This window comes from Mytilus trossulus, chromosome 5 (genome assembly GCF_036588685.1).
Source record: "Mytilus trossulus isolate FHL-02 chromosome 5, PNRI_Mtr1.1.1.hap1, whole genome shotgun sequence".
Lineage (NCBI taxonomy): Eukaryota > Metazoa > Mollusca > Bivalvia > Mytilida > Mytilidae > Mytilus > Mytilus trossulus.
This window is the reverse complement of record NC_086377.1, coordinates 10,275,517-10,295,040: the sequence shown is the minus strand read 5'-3', so window position 1 is coordinate 10,295,040 and position 19,524 is coordinate 10,275,517. Positions and strand designations below refer to the sequence as shown.

Genomic DNA, 19,524 nt, shown 5'->3' with positions numbered 1-19,524 from the left:
GAACTAAATAAATATTCATTGATGTTTTGAAAGAGGGTTGAAAGATCTAAGAAAGACTTTCAATTTCATAGATCGAAATTAAACTGACAACGCCATGATAGCTAAAAGTAAAAGGCAAAAAGAAAAACAATAGTGCACACGACACAACACATACAACTAAATACTATGCAACACGTACCCCCAAAACACCGGGGATAATCTCAGAAGCTCCGGGAGGGTAAACAAGTCCTGTTCCACATGTGACAACCGTCGTGTTGTTCATGTTATTACAAACCCGGTTAATAGTCTTATTTGTTAGGTCACACTCGTTAAAAGGAAGGGGGTTTTAATAACAATACTAGGAATGTTTGCATCAAAAACATTATCCTGATTATTTTCATTTAATAATAAAAACAGTTGTTTGTATTTGACTTTTAATCGCAAATGGTTCGTTCTACATAATGTCTAATGATTTCAAATGAAAACAATTTATGTCAGAAATAACCATCAAAACTTACAAAATAAATAGTGTTTCCAAATAAATAGTTTGTAAATATAAGTTTAATCTTTTGTGGCCCCTTCAAAACAGAAGTAAAAAGGATTACTGCAGGAAATCTATTCTCTGCATATTCCTGTCGAGCCATTATGTAATTAGATCACATAATGCGTCGTAAATGTTAATATGAAGAATCAAACAGAACAACTCAAAATAAGAATGTTATACTTCGTTCAATTGTTATACTAGTACTTATAATTAAAAGAATATGATCTCGACGTTTGTTTATGACTAATTTAAACTATGTAATGTCGAGACATAGAAGGAAAATATGGTAAGTTTTATCTGCAGCACTTACCCTCCACAGCGACAGCTAAAATGCGAAAATATTATATTATTTTAAACAAATCGTTCTGATTTACCAAACCAAACTTATCAGCAAAAGTGTTCACGTTTAGATTAGTTCACATGCAGGGTTCTGCTTAGCTATAAATACATTATCACGGTGCCCATTATTGAAAGACATATTGTAACTACCACTAATGCCATGATGTCTCTTCTTGAAAACTGTCTCATTGGCAATATTTAATCAAATCTTCTGTAATTTAATCATATTTATCTTGATGAACAACTAGTAATTAGATAAGGCATAATTATTCTTATCTAAGTATCCACGTTTATTTGATTTCAAATAGTTCACAATAACATTGTTCTGCATTTTGAAATCAATGTTCAACATTGCAACATACAACATTGTACAAAAGCATCACATTTTAATACTGTCGTATGTCGTATATATATCCTATAATAAAAAATAATCCAATCTTCAATTTTCTACTTATCGGTTGGGTAAGTGAATTTTAACGACTAAAGGTTATGGAAATTGATATGAAGCAATTTTCAATGATCTTATACTTGTATTAGTATTAGAAAATGTACAGTTGAAGTGTATGCCTTTATATTTTTCAGTTATAGGTTGTTTACCATATTAGAAAGCTTTCACATGTTTATTTTATTTGGATAGAGAGTTGTCCTATTGGCTCTTATACCACATCTTCCTATACCTATATAATGAAAAAGACGTGCACGTTATGTCAAAAAACAGTATAAGATTACACAATAATGTTTTGGTATAGAATCAAATTAGGAAAATTGTGATTTATTGTAGGCAATATCTTACATTTGTCTGAATACCTTGACTAAAGTGATGTGGAAAAGATAATCTTTGAATGACTAACCGACTATTTATTTCATCTGAAGGCTCTATTATTGATGAGTTCCTTCATTTTGGTCTCTTTTGGACAGTTGTATCATTGGCAATCATACCATGTCTTCCTTTTTAAATTTGTATCTGTATACATATTCAACCGCTGTGATTGATAATTATATATTAAAATAAAGTTGTCATAACAGGAAGAAATGGAGAAATGGTACTCTCAAGTACGAACAACAAGCTATATCATCAAACAAGTGGATGTAATAAATCATAAACGACAACAGTGTTTACAACAACAACATAATTAAGTAAACCCGGATACGAGTTCATTAAATTTTGTTATAGAACAAAATATGAAAAAGGTAGCTATACATATATAAACCCCAGTTTAACAAAATGTATAATTATTAAACGATGAAACATAAGATATTCAATGGATTTGAAGCTTAATATATGAACGTTCTAATATAAGTCACAATACTTAAGTATTGCAGAGACTTATGTAGTATGTGTATTCATCTCTATCTGATGTATTTAAAAAAAAAAAACAGAATTCAAAATATCGCATTGCTTCTTATGTGGGAATTGGTTTTATATCATTTATATAAAAATGTCCCTTTTTTTGGGACAACTGGTTTTATATTTTCCTATTCTTTAAAAACACCACACACACCATTCGCGATATGACGTCCATTCATTTTGTTTTTGGTAAACTTATCACAATAGACTTATCTGTTTGGTACATAACACTCACCGATCCCTAAAAAATATAAAAAAAAAGTTTGAAGTATAAGGAAAAACTTCAAAAAATTCAGATACATATAAAACATCTTCTCAAAACATCAGTTATCAATTTGCTAATTTTCATATTGCTTTAAATTGCTTGTTTGTTGCTTAGATGAAACTGTGTGAATGCTGTCGCTATTTAAACGATGCTTAAATATTAAAAAAAAAAAAAAAACAAGTGGTAAACATGAATATCAAAAAAAGGAAAATGACTGTTCGAACTGCCTTACTCTTTTGTACTCTGTACTTGTGCTGGCTTTCGAACTGTTTTTCATCTGCACACATTTTGTGACGACGTAACGCACGTCTGGCGTATACATTTTTTAACCTTGTACCTTTTGATGGTTTCTCTGTCCTATACTTTCTTCGATTTATTTATTGTAGCCCTGTCGTCTCTTTATACTTTTGCCATGGTATTTGTTTAGTTTACATTTTACTTATATTTTTCAATGTCTCTATATGATCTTTCGCAACTTGCTTCTGAGATACAGCATTTAAGTGTTTTTCTTAACTATGTTACTACTACCATTGCATCAAAAACCCTACATTATAAATTGTATATGTACATGTACGCTATACTTATCTACTTAAAACTTTCAAGTGGTTAAAAAAACGAAAAATATAATTATAAATTACAGCATGCAATTCTGCAATGAATTAACCAACTTTAATGGAATTAGTTGAATACGTAATAAAAATATAATTTTTTTGTTTGTTAAATGACAATTTCTTCTATTATACTCATGATTGACAAATACAAAGAAGACAATTAATTCTATGACAGGGCTGAGCAGGATACCATGTCTTTGAACGTCACTATCTGGTGAAGACTTATCAAGAATCGGTTATTTAAAAGGACAATCATATATTCAATTTAAATTAAATAATGATGCCAAATAACTTCAACAGTTTTGGTTATTATATGTCATAAGTTTTACCCATTTTTGATTTTGTGTTTTCAATGAAGGTACATCTAGAAGACAGGAAATGACATCAGATTACGTTTTGTTTTGTAAACTGTTGTTTATCTGTATGTCTCACTAGGATTTAGCCATAGCGGTGCAAGTTTATATCCGACCAATGCTGTTGAATCTCTCTTTGATATCTTTCGCAATTTTATTAGACAGAACGAGTCTCACATAAATTATAATTATGGTATGTTTATTGTTTAACTTTACTACACTTATAACACTGTATGTAATGTAGATATATAGAAAACAACACAATCCTGATTGTTGTATATTGTAATCATTTGATTTTTTTTGTGTCGTTCTTGGTACAATAACGTTATACGTTTGAATGTCTCTTGGTATCTTCTGCCTCTTTTGTAGACATACCGCACGGCTATCATATATCATATTATAAGCATGCTTATTGTTTAACTTTACACATTTGTATTACTATCTTTATATAATTAACTACAACGTATATAATTATACTTTTTTGTTTGTTACTTGACACTTACACGCTGAACAAAAATCAGTCAAATTAATCATTATAGTGAACAGCAAATCATTCAGGCAAAAACAATAATCGTCTTTGGATTTAATTAAAAATGTAATGCAATAAAAGTACATCACTTTGAGACTATCGAGTGTTCTGTCAGATAATTCAATAGTAAAGTCATTTCTATGAGTTAGATTTTGTTTTCTCATCTTGCCTCATAGCTATTTTGATGATTTCACATTTTAAAGCTATGCTCGCGTCTACCATACATCATGTTAATGATCTATTTAATGTTCACTAGTACTTAACTAATTGGTACCAATACCTTTATATAATGACCTACATACACAATAATACGCTATACCTGTCTGTTTTCTACTTGACACTTACTTGTTTTCTCTCATTCGATATACGACTTCCAAACAGCGGTATTGAGAATATTTCTCACTTAAAATGTTATGTTCTTTGTTTAACTTTGCAACTCTACTTATACCGTTATATACAAATTCATTTATTTTGAAGTGCACGTTATACTTATCTGTTTGCTACTTGAAACTTACCAACTGAAATAATCAAATAAATAACCATATAATATATCATACTATGTAACAACGAATCAAGTTATCTTCAATATAATTTTTGAATAAATTGTAATGTGATAGGAGAAAATTTGTAGATGACAGTTTTTTTTGTTATATTTTTGAAAAGTATAGTGAATAAAATATAATGATGTCAGTTATTGAAAAGTAACAGTTGTGTGATTTGGCGCTTTGCACATTTATAATTTGTTAAGAAACCAAAAAAAAAACCAATGACGTCAGGTCGATATACTCATATTGATGTTTTCCAAGGACATATATTTCACAGTTTGGTTATCATACGTCATATGTTTGCATATTTCTGCTTTCAACAATTCCAATGACGGTAAATTTATAAATCAGTGCATGCAATCACACCATGCTTTTGTTTGACTACTGTTGTTTGTTTTCTTTTTGTGGGAATACGATTTAGCCATGGCGATGTCAGTTTATATTCGACCTATGCATTTAAATGTCTCTTTGGTATCTTTCGTCTTTTCTGTAGACCCGGAAGTCTCAAATACATCACGTTAATGGCAGGTGTATTTTTTTACTTTACTGCATTAATCACACGTCATTTAATGTTAATACATATAGAAAACAAAGCGATCCTGATTGTTTTTTTTTGTATTTATTTGATTGTCTTTTCGTCGTTCTGGGTACTAAATTATAACGTTGTATCTCCAGCCTCTTTTGTAGACATAACGCACGGCTATCATACATCAGATTATACGCATGCTCATTGTTTTACTTAACATATTTGTATCACTCTCTTTTTATAATGAACTACAGTATATATAATTCTACTTTTTTGTTTGTTACTTGACACTTACACGCTGAACAAAAAATCAGTCAAATTAATCATTATAGTGAACAGCAAATCATTCAGGCAAAAGTAAGAATCGTTATTGGATTTAATTAAAAAAAGTAATGCAATAAAAGTACATCATTTCGAGATTATTGAGTGTTCTGTCAGATAATTCAAAAGTAAAGTCATTACTATGAGTTAGATTCTGTTTTCTCATCTTGCCTAATAGTTATGTTGATGATTTCAAATTTTAGAGCTATGCTCACGTCTACCATACATCATTTTAATGGTTTATCTAATGTTCACTATTACTTAACTAATTGGTACAGATATATTTATATAATGACCTACATATATCTTTATACGCTATACTTATCTGTTTTCTACGTGACACCTACTTGTTTTCTCTCATTCGATATACAACTTTCGAACAGCGGTACTGAGAAAATTTCTCTCTCATAATGGTATGTTTATTGTTTAACTTTGCAACTCTTCTAACACCTTTATATACATATTATTACATTTTAAAGTGCATATTATATAAGTGTAAATTACTTATCTGAATGCTACTTGACACTTACAGCCTGAAACAATCAAATGAATAACCATTAAATACAGCATACCATTTAGAAAAGAATTAAGTTGTCTCCAATATAATTATAGGAATAAATAGTAATGTGAAAGGGGAAAATTTGTAGATGACAGTTTGTTTTTGTCATATTTTTGAAAAGTATAGTCAATAAGATATAATGATGCCAGTTATTGCAATGTAAAAGTTGTGTGATTTGGCGCTTTGTACATTTATAATTTGTGAAGAAACATAAAAAAAAAATGGACGTCAAGTCGATATAATCATATTGATGTGTGTTTTCCAAGGACATATACTTCAATGGAGAGACGAAAGATATCAAAGGGACAGTCAAACTCATAAATCTAAAACAAACTGACAACAGTTTTGGTAACTATACAGGTTTGCACATTTCTGCTTTAAGCATTTCCAATGCCGATAAATGTATTAATCAGTGCATGCAATCACACAATTTGTTTGACGAATGTTGTTGGTGTTTTTGTAGGACTAGGATTTAGCCATGGCGGTGTCAGTTTATATTCGACCAATGCATTAGAATGTTTCCTTGGTATCTTTCGCCTCATTTGTAGATGACCCGCGAGTCTCACATACATCATGTTAATGACATGTGTATTGTTTTACTTTACTGAATTAATCACACTTTATGTGATGTAGATGAAGATACATATCGAAAACAACGCAATCCTGATTGTTGTATTTAGTATTCATTTGCTTGTCTTGTTGTCGTTCTGGGTACTAAATTATAACGTTATGCGTTTGGATGTCTCTTGGTATCTTCCACCTCTTTTGTAGACATAACGGGTGCTATCAAACATCACAATCATGACATGTTTATTGTTTTACTCAACACATTTGTATTACTCTCTTTATATAATGAACTATAGTATATATAATTATACTTTTCTGTTTGTTACTTGACACTTACACGCTGACCAACAATCAGTTAAATTAATTATTATAGTAAACAGCAAATCATTCAGCCAAAAACAAAAATCGTCATTTAATTTAATTAAAAAAGTAATGCACTAAAAGTACAATACTTTGAGACTATCGAGTGTTCTGTCAGATAATTCAATAGTAAAGTCATTAGTATGAGTTAGATTTTGTTTTCTCATCTTGCCTCATAGTTATTTTGATGATTTCAAATTTTAGAGCTATGCTCGCGTCTTCCATACATCATTTTAATGGTCTATTCAATGTTCACTAGTACTCAACTTATTGGTACAACTACCTTTATATAATGACCTACATACACAATAATACGCTATACCTGTCTGTTTTCTACTTGACACTTACTTGTTTTCTCTCATTCGATATACGACTTTCGAACAGCGGTATTGAGAATATTTCTCACTTAAGTGTTATGTTCTTTGTTTAACTTTGCAACTCTTCTAATACCGTTATATACAAATTAATTCATTTTGAAGTGCACATTTTACTTATCTGTTTGCTACTTGAAACTTACCGACTGAAATAATCAAATAAATAACCATATAATACAGCATACTATTAACAACGAATTAAGTTAAATTCAATATAATTAATTGAATAAATTGTAATGTGATAGGAGAAAACTTGTAGATGACAGTTTGTTTTTGTCATATTTTTGAAAAGTATAGTCAATAAAATATAATGATGCCAGTTATTGAAAAGTAACAGTTTTGTGATTTGGCGCTTTGCCCATTTATAATTTGTTAAGAAACCAAAAAAAGATGACGTCAGGTCGATATAATCATATTATTGTTTGTTTTTTTGTATTCATTTGATTGTCTTTTCGTCGTTCTGGGTACTAAATTATAACATTAAGCGTTTGAATGTCTCTTGGTATCTCCCGCCTCTTTTGTAGATATAACGCACGGGTATCATACATCATATTATACGCATGCTCATTGTTTTACTTAACATATTTGTATTACTCTCTTTATATAATGAACTAAAGTATATATAATTATACATTTCTGTTTGTTACTTGACACTTACACGCTGAACAAAAATCAGTCAAATTAATTATTATAGTAAACAGCAAATCATTCAGGCAAAAGCAAAAATCGTTATTGGATTTTAATAAAAAAGTAATGCAATAAAAGTACATCACTTTGAACCTATCGAGTGTTCTGTCAGATAATTCAAAAGTAAAGTCATTACTATGAGTAAGATTCTGTTTTCTCATCTTGCCTAATAGTTATGTTGATGATTTCAAATTTTAGAGCTATGCTCACGTCTACCATACATCATTTTAATGGTTTATCTAATGTTCACTATTACTTAACTAATTGGTACAGATATCTTTATATAATGACCTACATATACCATTATACGCTATACTTATCTGTTTTCTACGTGACACCTACTTGTTTTCTCTCATTCGATATACGATTTTCGAACAGCGGTATTGAGAAAATTTATCTCTTACAATAGTATGTTTATTGTTTAACTTTGCAACTCTTGTAACACCTTTATATACATATTATTACATTTTAAAGTGCATATTATATAAGCGTAAATTACTTATCTGTATGCTACTTGACACTTACATCCTGAAACAATCAAATAAATAACCATTAAATACAGCATACCATTTAGAAAAGAATTAAGTTGTCTCCAATATAATTATAGGAATAAATAGTAATGTGATAGGAGAAAATTTGTAGATGACAGTTTGTTTTTGTCATCCTATTTTTGAAAAGTATAGACAATAAAATATAATGATGCCAGTTATTGAAATGTAAAAGTTGTGTGATTTGGCGCTTTGTACATTTATAATTTGTTAAGAAACCTAAAAATAAATTGACGTCAGGTCGATATAATCATATTGATGTGTGTTTTCTAAGGACATATACTTCAATGGAGAGACGAAAGATACCAAAGGGACAGTCAAAATCATCAATCTAAAACAAACTGACAACAGTTTTGGTAACTATACAGGTTTACACATTTCTGCTTTCAGCATTTCCAATGTCAGTAAATGTAATAATCAGTGCATGAAATCACACAATTTGTTTGACGGCTGTTGTTGGTGTTTTTGTAGGAATAGGATTTAGCCATGGCGGTGTCAGTTTATATTCGACCAATGCATTGGAATGTCTTTTTGGTATCTTTCGCCTCATTTGTAGACGACCCGCGAGTCTCACATACATCATGTTAATGACATGTGTATTGTTTTACTTTTATTAATGAAGATGAAGATACATATAGAAAACAACGCAATCCTGATTGTTGTATTTTGTATTCATTTGCTTGTCTTTTTGTCGTTCTGGGTACTAAATTATAACGTTATGCGTTTAAATGTCTCTTGGTATCTTCCGCCTCTTTTGTAAACATAACGGGTGCTATCAAACATCACAATCATGACATGTTTATTGTTTTACTTAACACATTTGTATTACTCTCTTTATATAATGAACTATAGTATATATTATTATTCTTTTCTGATTGTTACTTGACAGTTACACGCTGAACAAAAACCGGTCAAAATAATCAATTTTTTGAACAGCAAATCATACAGTTAAAAACAAAAAATCGTCATTGGATTTAATTGAAAAAGTAATGCAATAAAAGTACAACATTTTGAGAATATCGAGTGTTCTGTCAGATAATTCAATAGTAAAGTCATTACTATGAGTTTAATTTGTTTTCTCATTTTTCCTCATAGTGATTGAGATTATTTCAAATTGTAAAGCTACCTAACTAGTTTATATAAATATCTGTATACACCAACACAAACAAACAAACCAACATATACAATAATACGCTATACTTATCTGTTTTCTACTTGACACTTACAATCTGAAAATATCAAATAATTAATTATAAAAAAATTGATAAATAGACTAAATGTAATTGAACAAGTTATGTAGTAACATGGTGAGTGTGCGGTGCAAACCCTGCAATGTTTACGTGCTGTATACATAGGAATGTGACAAATGAACAAACATTCGACATGACACTATATTTTTACTTAGTGTTTTGTCCGAGCAACATTTGATTTACGATATGGTAACTAGATAGAAAAAAACTTTTAACCACAGTTCAATTAAACTGGACACATAGTAAACGTCGCAGAGTGTCTTTATCAACGAGACAAAATTATTCATTAATCTTTTTTACATGAATTTTTAATTTGTAAAACCTTGTATTTATATATGTGCAATGAATCTCACAACGTTAGTACATCAACATGATTGTTTTGTTTGATATGTGTTTCTTTGTATCTCTATAGTATAAACAATGATTGTTTTTTTTGTTTGTTGTTCTTGTTTCTTTTTATATTTCTAAGCCATGTGGTTCCCAGTTTATTATGGATATATAAGTTTGACTGTCACTCTGGTATCTTTCGCCCCGTTTTTGGTACATGCATTCACTAATGTAGAAAATGATGTATTTAACTTTGTGTTATAACTAGCTGAACCTATTAATCGTATTACAGTATCATATGATTCGAATAAATTGACAACAATATGCACGGGTGAGCAAAATAAAAGACACAATGGCTTAAAATGGGACTTGTTTTCGATTACAGTATAATAGACGTTAAATGTTTATTTTCTAGAAATATGTTTTAAACCAAATACAATGGGCAATCGAAAATCATAAAAACCCAAAAAACATACACCATAGCAAAGAAAAAATTAAAAAACGCCAAACAACACGTTTAATAAAAAATCAAAGAACACTTAGACCTAGCTATCGTCGTGTTGCTCAAGTCACAATCTATGGTAAGCTTATTTTTTGGAACAATTTGACGAATTGCGAACTTTTAATATTTGTCTTTTACAATAGACGTAGATCATACTTACTTATCACTTCTCTCTTCCTTTCTGAAAGATGAAACAGATCAATGGTATCAGTTACACATTCTAAACAAAAATACTGATAGATAAGTTGCCGTTTATCCAGGAAGCATTTCCAAAGCAATATTAATAGATTCTGTAAATTAAGTTAAGTTTACTTTATTTTACCACCTATTGTTGAATTGTATTGTGAGATAATCATGTGAAATCGTTATGGATGAATATTTCATTATCATGATAGAATTGACGGCATACACCTTTATGCATCAAACAACTAATGACTCAAAACTGATAATTGACTCAGCAAATATAAGTGTCTGGAATTTAATACAAACGTAAATCGTCTAAACTCATCAAGGAGTTGGTTCAGTAAGACCCCTTTTTGACCCCAAAATAAAACAGTTTTACAAAATTGTGAAAATGCAATCTTTTAGCTATTTATTATAATGTAAAATGCTTCTGCTACCTAAATTTGGACTGTTTTTTACAATAAAATGCACATATGCTGTGTACTAGCATCATAAAGTAATGCTAAATTACTGAAATCTTCACAATTTTAGCATTTTAGTTAAATTTTCGATGGTTTCCGTCTTAAATGCAACTGGCCGCATTCGCGTTCATTCTTAATATTGAAATATAAGTTGTATTTGACGATAATTCATAACATATATAAAGGTTGAGGATAAACACGAATGCGGCCACTTTCATGTTTGACAAAAACCATCTAAAAAGTGACGTTTTTTGGCATATTTAATAGATTTGTTATATTTAAGCTTGAATTGGAGCGTTGTAAATGACTAAATCAGTTAAAATCTTTCTTTCACAAAAAACAATCGAATCAATTAAAATAGACACTGTAGTGTTTAAAAAGTGTCAAAAATCTTTCGTAAGATGAACCTGCAATTTGAGGCCAAAATAAGCCCTTACCGGACCTACTTTTTTTTTGCTCCGTTTAGAGCTTTATTTCATTTAAATTATGCCGTTTCAGCGTCTTAAATATTTGAAACATAGCCGACGAAAAAGGCAAATGTCTTGTAGTTTGTATTACATTTCAATGTACAAATATTCTTTGTCGTTCATTGTTGAGGATTTTGGTTAAGCTCTTCAATTTTTTTTTTAAATTGTGTCCAAACAAAACTGCAATATTTTAGAAATGAGTATTGTATTGTTTGGCCTTTCGCAATTGTCCTCGCACCATATATGTATCCTGGTACAAATAGACTACGAAGTAAAATTGAGAATGGAAATATAAATGTGTCAAAAAGACAACAACCCGACAAAAAGCAGAGAAAATGCAAGGCAACTATGGGTCATAAACACAACAAGATAGTCCGGCAGGGCTTTGACTGGCCTCTTTACAAAATAAAGTGTACTAACTTAGTTCCATTGACGTCATATCAAACCCCAAAACACATAAATTAACTCAAATTAAATTTGAAAAAAAACTAACAAAGGCTCAGAGGCTCCTGAATTTGGAGAGGTGCAACCGTCTGATCAACGTCGACAAAACAAACACACAGTTACCCACACAGTACCAATAACGGCAACAGTAGACAATCGCAGTTCAACGTCATAAATATTTTGAGAGAAAACAAATCCGGGTTACAATTTAAAATTGAGAGAAACACACCAATTATAAGAAGTCACAATTGAACAACAGAAACACTAAAGTGAAATAAAAACAAAGGTCAATGCAACATACATAGAACTGAACTATCTGAAAACAATTTCAATATTCCTGACTTGGAACAGGACATTTTTTAAAACAATTGGTGTGTTGAATCCGGTTTTATATCTAGCCAAACCTCGCGCGCTTAAGTCTGATGTCAGAATAGGTAACTACAAAAATCTCTGCAAAATGGCAATGATACATATATCAACAAAGACTAATAGCAGTTACTGACATGCATACTAACTCTCTAGACTACAACTCAACCGATTAAAAATGAAATTCTCCATATTATGACAATCATGCACAGTACCCATGAAGGATTACATATTAAACCAACAAATGCGTCCTATGAGTGATTAAATATGAGTATCAAAATATGTCGTCTATTATCATTATTATACATTCATTAACATTACTGTTGACGCAGGCGAAGCTATGTTGCTCATTACCTTCATACATATGTGTAAATTATTTACAAGTCAACAGATATAATGCTGTTCTATATCACTCTTATTGGTTTGTTCATCAATGTTTCTTATTGATTTCTTAAACAGTGCAAACATCTGTGTGGCGTAAGCCAAGTACAAATGACAGCAGTTGCATTTTTCGAGAAAAAAAAATTTATTTCGCACGTCATTGACACTTGAAAATCATACATTTGATACGCCAAATGATATAGATGTACAACTTTGTGTCATGTGCATAAAAACAATTATAATGAACTTACCCACACTTGTCACATCTATAAAGGTATGTTCCCTGCTCCTTTTGCTTCACATCCTATTTGTAATCACTATAATGAGCATTACAATTGATTGACCTAAAAGTTACCCTATTTGAAGATGATATTGAAATCCAACAAGTTATACTAACTGGAACACACATAAACAGTGCAAAAATATCAAAAAGCATTTGAAATATATACAAGAGTCAGAAACCGAGTTAATGAATCTTGAATTAATTGAAATAATAATATATAAGAAAAAAAAATCAGCTCACACCCAAACTGAAATACATTTCTTTTTCCGGGAAGATATATTGCTTAAATTCAGAGACGTTTCCTATGGTTTTGGTAGAACAGAAACTGTTTACCCACGAAGAGTATCACAATTCACCATTTGTTGTAAGTGGGGGTTGGTGTTACGTAGCGTGCCTAATTTATGACAAGACCTTATAATTAATTTCGACTTTTATATAGCTGTAATGGTCGTATTGATGTATGACATTTCTTTAAACAAAATCGGATGACATCACCAAAACAATATAAGAGTTTACACTAACAAGGACACAATACATTAACGTCATTCTTTTTTTATATTCCGATTCCATGTAGAATTAATCCTGGTTTGCATATACTTTTCCTTCTTTTTTGCCTTTCTTTCCTACAGACAATAAAAAACTGAATGAAAAGACGAACTATTTATTAAAACATAATCTTGTTTTAACTTGTTGAAAAACTATATACGATTACTCCAATCATTTTGTAATGACTGATAGTTCTCAAGTGTACAATACAATTGAAACTCCTTGTACTAATTCAATATGCATTTCGGGAATGTGACTGATAACAAAAGTCGATTATGAAAGTGACTACTGGATTCGTTAACTTCTTAATCTACAGTCGTCTGTCAATGTGACTCCTGAAGTCGTTTACCCCTGCATCAACAGTCGATTGTGAATGTGAATGGTGAATTGGTTGAATTCTTCAATGACAGTCGATTGCGAATAACTGTGTGAATCAATAATGATTTTTATGTTAAAAAGAGGTGAAAATATCACAAAGAGAACATTTCCATTTGAGGAAAGATATGACATAAAATACTATTTACAAAAGGACAATCTACACTTAACAAAACAGTATGACTTCCTTATGTTGTTGTAAACATGATGACTTCTGATTATACTATGTACAACGTGCCTCAAAAGTCCAAATAACTTTGATGAATGTCTTTTATATTTGTTTATATTATATAAGTATACAGAGATTTTATTTATTTCAACTGGACAATCAGACACATTTTAACGATCAGTGTATTTACAAAAACTTAATGCAACAAAATCTAAATATTATTGAAAATAATTTATGCTACTAGTTTGCGTTTGCATATCATAAGAAGATTTATTTACTTAAATGCAATCGTGCTCGAGCCTGTGTGTTCTAGCGTACGTAGTGGGAAAAAAGAGGAGATACATAAGCCATAGAGACATTCTATAAGTATTATTTCAACTAGACAGGCAGGCACATTTTAACAAGCAGTATATTTACGAAAATTAATTGCAACAAAATCTAAACACTATTGAACATAATGCATGCTACTTGTATGTGTTTGCATATCATAAGAAAATTTATCTACTCAAATGCAATCTGGTCCAATACAGTGTTTTCTAACGTACGTAGTGGAAAAAAGTAGAGAGACATTTTAATTGATTTATCGAAAATAAAATTAAACGGTAAAGTGGTGTACATAATATATAAAACAAACTTAATCAGAACCGTTGAAACGTCAAATGGCGAGGTATGCAAGAAAATAATGTGTAATTCACTCACAGATTTGATAACAAGTTTATATTGCCAAATATGTAACTTTAAAACTGTTTAATATACACAAATAGTTCCTTACCTCTTGGATGAAGCCAATTCTCTTTCTTTGTTCATGATTTGTTGTGTACGCATTTCACTGATAAAAGATAAACAGAATTTTTTATATTTTTTTTTCATGAAATGTTCTGTCAAGTGTCAGGAGTATGACAGTTGTGAACAAACATTAATTTTCCTTGTATGTTGGCGTTTGTTTTTGTAGCAGTACAGTGTTAATGTTGTTCTGTTGCTTTCCACTTGTAGTTAATGTGTGTTTCCCTCAGTTTTGTTCGGATTTTTTTCTCAGTTTAATCGATATATTACTATTGTAAAGCGGTATACTTCTTTTGTCTTTATTTCTTTTATAATATTACATAAAATGCATGCAATTAGAATTACATATTTAGATAACGAGAAAAACAGTTATATTTGTTCTAGTTTGGAAGTAAGTATTCGCTACATTGAAGACCTGTTGGTGACCTTCTGCTGTTGTTTTTTTATTTGGTCGGGTTGTTGTCTCTTTGACACGTTCCCCATTTCTATTCTCAATTTTATTTTTGCATTTCTACATATGTTTACGTATTGTCGAGATAGGTAAACGTACATGTATCAATACAACTTCAAATGTAAAATGCCATAGATCCTGCATTTATCTACTGGAGCACATGTTGAATCCATAATATTAAACAATATATGTGTAATGAACGCATACTTGTATTTCATGAATTATCGCTCCTTCGTCTGTCATATTATTTCAAGACATAAGTTTATATTTCAGAATACAACATAATTTTTATTTCGCGAAAAAACGTGTCTCATTAAGATACTATGGTTATATTAAAGCATGTATTACGCCCACAAAATGCTCAGTCATTTTTAGTAGAATTACCTGAGTATGTAGTTTCCAAACAGTTGTTTAACGTCGTTATCTGTTGCGGACTTCGCAGTATACCTTATGTTCGGAAACTCGGGAATTGGCTTTATCGTCAGCTTTGCAATGTCATCTGTAAGCTTCTGTAAAGACTGTAACAAATTACCATCGTTTCTGATCTTGTCGAGTTCATCAATCTGCATGTCTAAATTGCTTCCTGCCTTCAAATCCATTCTAGTATCTGCCATGATCTTTGTCAATTTGTCCTTTTCTCTCCTAGATTGATCATTGACCGTTGAAATCATCTCTGCAACACATTTATCAACCATAGTCTTGAGTTGTGTACCTTCTTTTGTAATAGCTTTGACTACTCCTTCCACCTTGACATCTAATTCCTTTAAACCTTTTTCTATCTGCTTCATGTTTTGTGTTGACTGTTGTACTCTTATACGTAGGTATGTTGTGTTCTTCTCCTTTAACTGTTTAATGCTGTCCAGAAGCTTGGAAAAAACATGCCCTGTGTGACTGCCAGTCACAAAACTACTGCACACTACTACGTCACATGTTTTGCATACAAAACTGAAGTCTTCATTGTGGTCCTTACATTTCGATTTACCCTCCGGGATTACATCAGAGGAAGACTGGAACTGGTGAGTTTTTGATATCTTCTGCCTACTATGAAAAGTTTTACAATTTTCACAAAAGTTTTGTTCACACTCCAAACAGTATTGGGATCCTGGAGCACTTATACATATCTCACATGTTTTAGAGGATGCCTGTGCCATTTTGTCGCTGATCGTCTGCAATGTGTAATGCACAGGTAAGGTATATAACCAATGATAACGTGTTCTATATTTGAATCAATTACGGTTATCTATGTAAAATGTGTATTTAGATGATAAATTGTGAAATATTAAACTTGAATTATAACCTGAATATCATTTGAACATTTAAGATAGTGTACAGTTATGTTAATGACATTAGTTATTGACCTGCAATCTTGACTTGATAATCATAATTTAACAATTGTATTGAATTATCTGACTTATATACCGTCACAAATTTTTAATTTTATAAAGATTTGTAAAATTTAGTATCCTATTTTACTGACAACACAAAGGTGGGATATTCCTTTCTTATGCGTTCAGGTTTTAATACGCCCTGCGGCTCATTTAGAAAGTGAAATAAAACTCACTAAATAATGTAAATATAAACCTTTTCAAAATTATTATCCATACACAATAAAAATATATATGTAACTGCATGAGTAAGACACAAATGTATTGTTACCATCCGATAACGGTGTATGATAAATACAAGACACATTGTAAGTTATTAATTGTACCACGTAGCTTATGCAAAAGGGGGAGGGATATGCTTTTTTTCTATTTGTTATGATATTTCTATCGCGGAAAAGTAATTTTTTGAACAATTTTACTTGAATCGAATGAAAAATGCAGAAAGCTTGTCTTTTGCATAGCAATAAATTTCATTAAAAGATAATCAGGATATCATTATATACCATCCGCACCCGACCCTTTCGTGAGTTAAGTTATTGTTATTCAATAGAATATAAGATTATCGTATTAGTTGAGTAAAAGGTATACATAAATTTTAAAAAGTTAAGAACTGACACGAAGACGAATATAGGATACAGTATGATTTCATATTCAGTTTGTATCGTTCTGAACATGCATGAAATATTTGCAGCTGTACGTTAAGCAAGCAACCAAAAATCAATCAACCTATTCAGTTTGACTCAATAAGATTTACAAAATTTTACACACGAATATGTTAAATTTTATTTTATAAATAGTTTTTAAATATTTATCTTATGAAAGTCCACATTAAAAACATCTGACATATATGATAATAGTTCTTTAGTGTAGCGATGAATTAACAAAATTCACGTTATTTGTTTCTTAGATTAAAATGCGGGACTACAATGTGGTTTCATTTACACCTATCATCGATTTAACCTTAAAAAATAAATTTCCAAATCGGCAACAAAAAACTGTTCAACGAATAAAGTTTCGAAGTTAATCACAGATTGCATGTTTATCAAGGAAAATAATGACACAGGTCATTTTATGCATTGGAGCATATATCATTGAAACATGGTATCGTCCGCGTTGATTCTGAAAAACAATGACCTGTCGTTCTGAAAGAAAATAACTCCATATAGGTATATAATCTATAATAACTGGAATATGTATAGATAGGAATATAATATTGCAGAATTAGATAAAAAAAGATGTGGTATCATTGCCAATGAGACAACTTTCTTCAACAGACCAAATAATACAATAATAAATGGTCACCGATAAAGAAACAAGCTTTGCATAGTAAAAGTTGTGTGTTCTTGCGACTACTGCTGTTTTTATAATATTGTTTCATGATATTACTTTAATATTATACATTACAGAGGAATACGTCTACATGATACACATAAGGATCTAAAAAAAAATGGATTGGAAACAACTAAATATGTATTATATTGAAGCTGCAACGCAAAAAATCATCAAAGATGGCGACATTCCTAAAAACATGATATGCAGACAATTGTATATTCATTCAAGTCAACATGTTTATGTATATCATGATTATCAAATGATAAAATATAAAAAATAAATAAATCGGTTTCTTTGTTGTTTCTTTTGTTTGAGAGTGACACTTAAGATGTTTTAGGAGGGTAAGTAGTTCTGATTTCAAATTGTTTACACTTTCCAGTTCAACCTACACTGAAATTCAATGCTTTAATAAAAATTCTTATCATGTTTATTAAACAATGACAACACCATATATAAATAAATATCATAATAAAAAAAATTAGGTCTTAATTGTATAGATCCTGTTTGAATGCTTCTTAATCATAAAAAAAATGACCGCTGTGGTACGGCCAAGAGTAACATTTTGACGTAACGCATACAAGATGTATCAGACAATAGAGATTTAAGGTCAGTAATGCTGTAATACATTATGATTGATTTCTTATGTCATCTTTAAGAGAAATATTTGGTATCTGAATTTGTTTTTTCGAATTAATTATTTTCAATTTAATTAATTTATATGCCACAGACCACAAAAAATCAAACCTGATCGTCATCAAACAAAATTATTTTTGATGGTATGTTGTTCAACGTTTTATTTGCCTTTCTTACATTGTTTTACATATAACCCTTCTATTGGGTTTGTGTTTACATTTTGACATATATCATATGTGTTCGTGCAATTCAAGGTCACTTGTGATAATATGTTTTTTCATAGAATTAGGCCATTTCAATACCAGGATTATAATTGTATACGTCAGACGCGCGTGACGTCTACATAAGACTCATCAGTGATGCTCAGATCAAGATAGTTAAAACTCCAAACAATAAAATAGTCCATAGTACTTCTTTCTTTGTTGTGATTATACACTATTGTCCTAATTAAGGGTGATGAATTTTACCTATAGCAAAGTTTAAACCCGCTGCATTTGTTTGCACCTGTCCAAAGTCAGTATAATGTTGTTTAGTGGTTTCCATTTGTTGATGTGGTTCTTCGGTGTTTTTCGTTTATCGTATTTTATATAGATTAGACTGTTACATAAATGATCAACTACTCATGTATGATAAATAAGGACCGCCATGATATGCACGATACCGATGGCAATACAACTGAAGAAGGTACTGATATGTGTGGATTCAAAAGTAGAAAACATAAGAATTTTATG

At 30.5% G+C, this 19,524-nt stretch overlaps 1 protein-coding gene across 1 annotated transcript; it reads right to left on the bottom strand.

Annotated features, from left to right (window-relative positions):
* Nucleotides 1–2,441: 2,441 nt before the first annotated feature.
* LOC134717585 (E3 ubiquitin-protein ligase TRIM71-like) lies at nt 2,442–16,594 on the bottom strand. The gene is made up of 9 exons (XM_063580079.1): nt 15,828–16,594; nt 14,982–15,038; nt 10,695–10,715; nt 9,682–9,684; nt 8,433–8,435; nt 7,364–7,366; nt 5,891–5,893; nt 4,484–4,486; nt 2,442–2,451 (listed from the first exon to the last, which is right to left on the bottom strand). The coding sequence occupies exons 1-9, from the start codon at nt 16,592–16,594 to the stop codon at nt 2,442–2,444; spliced, it is 870 nt and encodes a 289-aa protein (XP_063436149.1).
* Between the last annotated feature and the right edge of the window lie 2,930 nt (nt 16,595–19,524).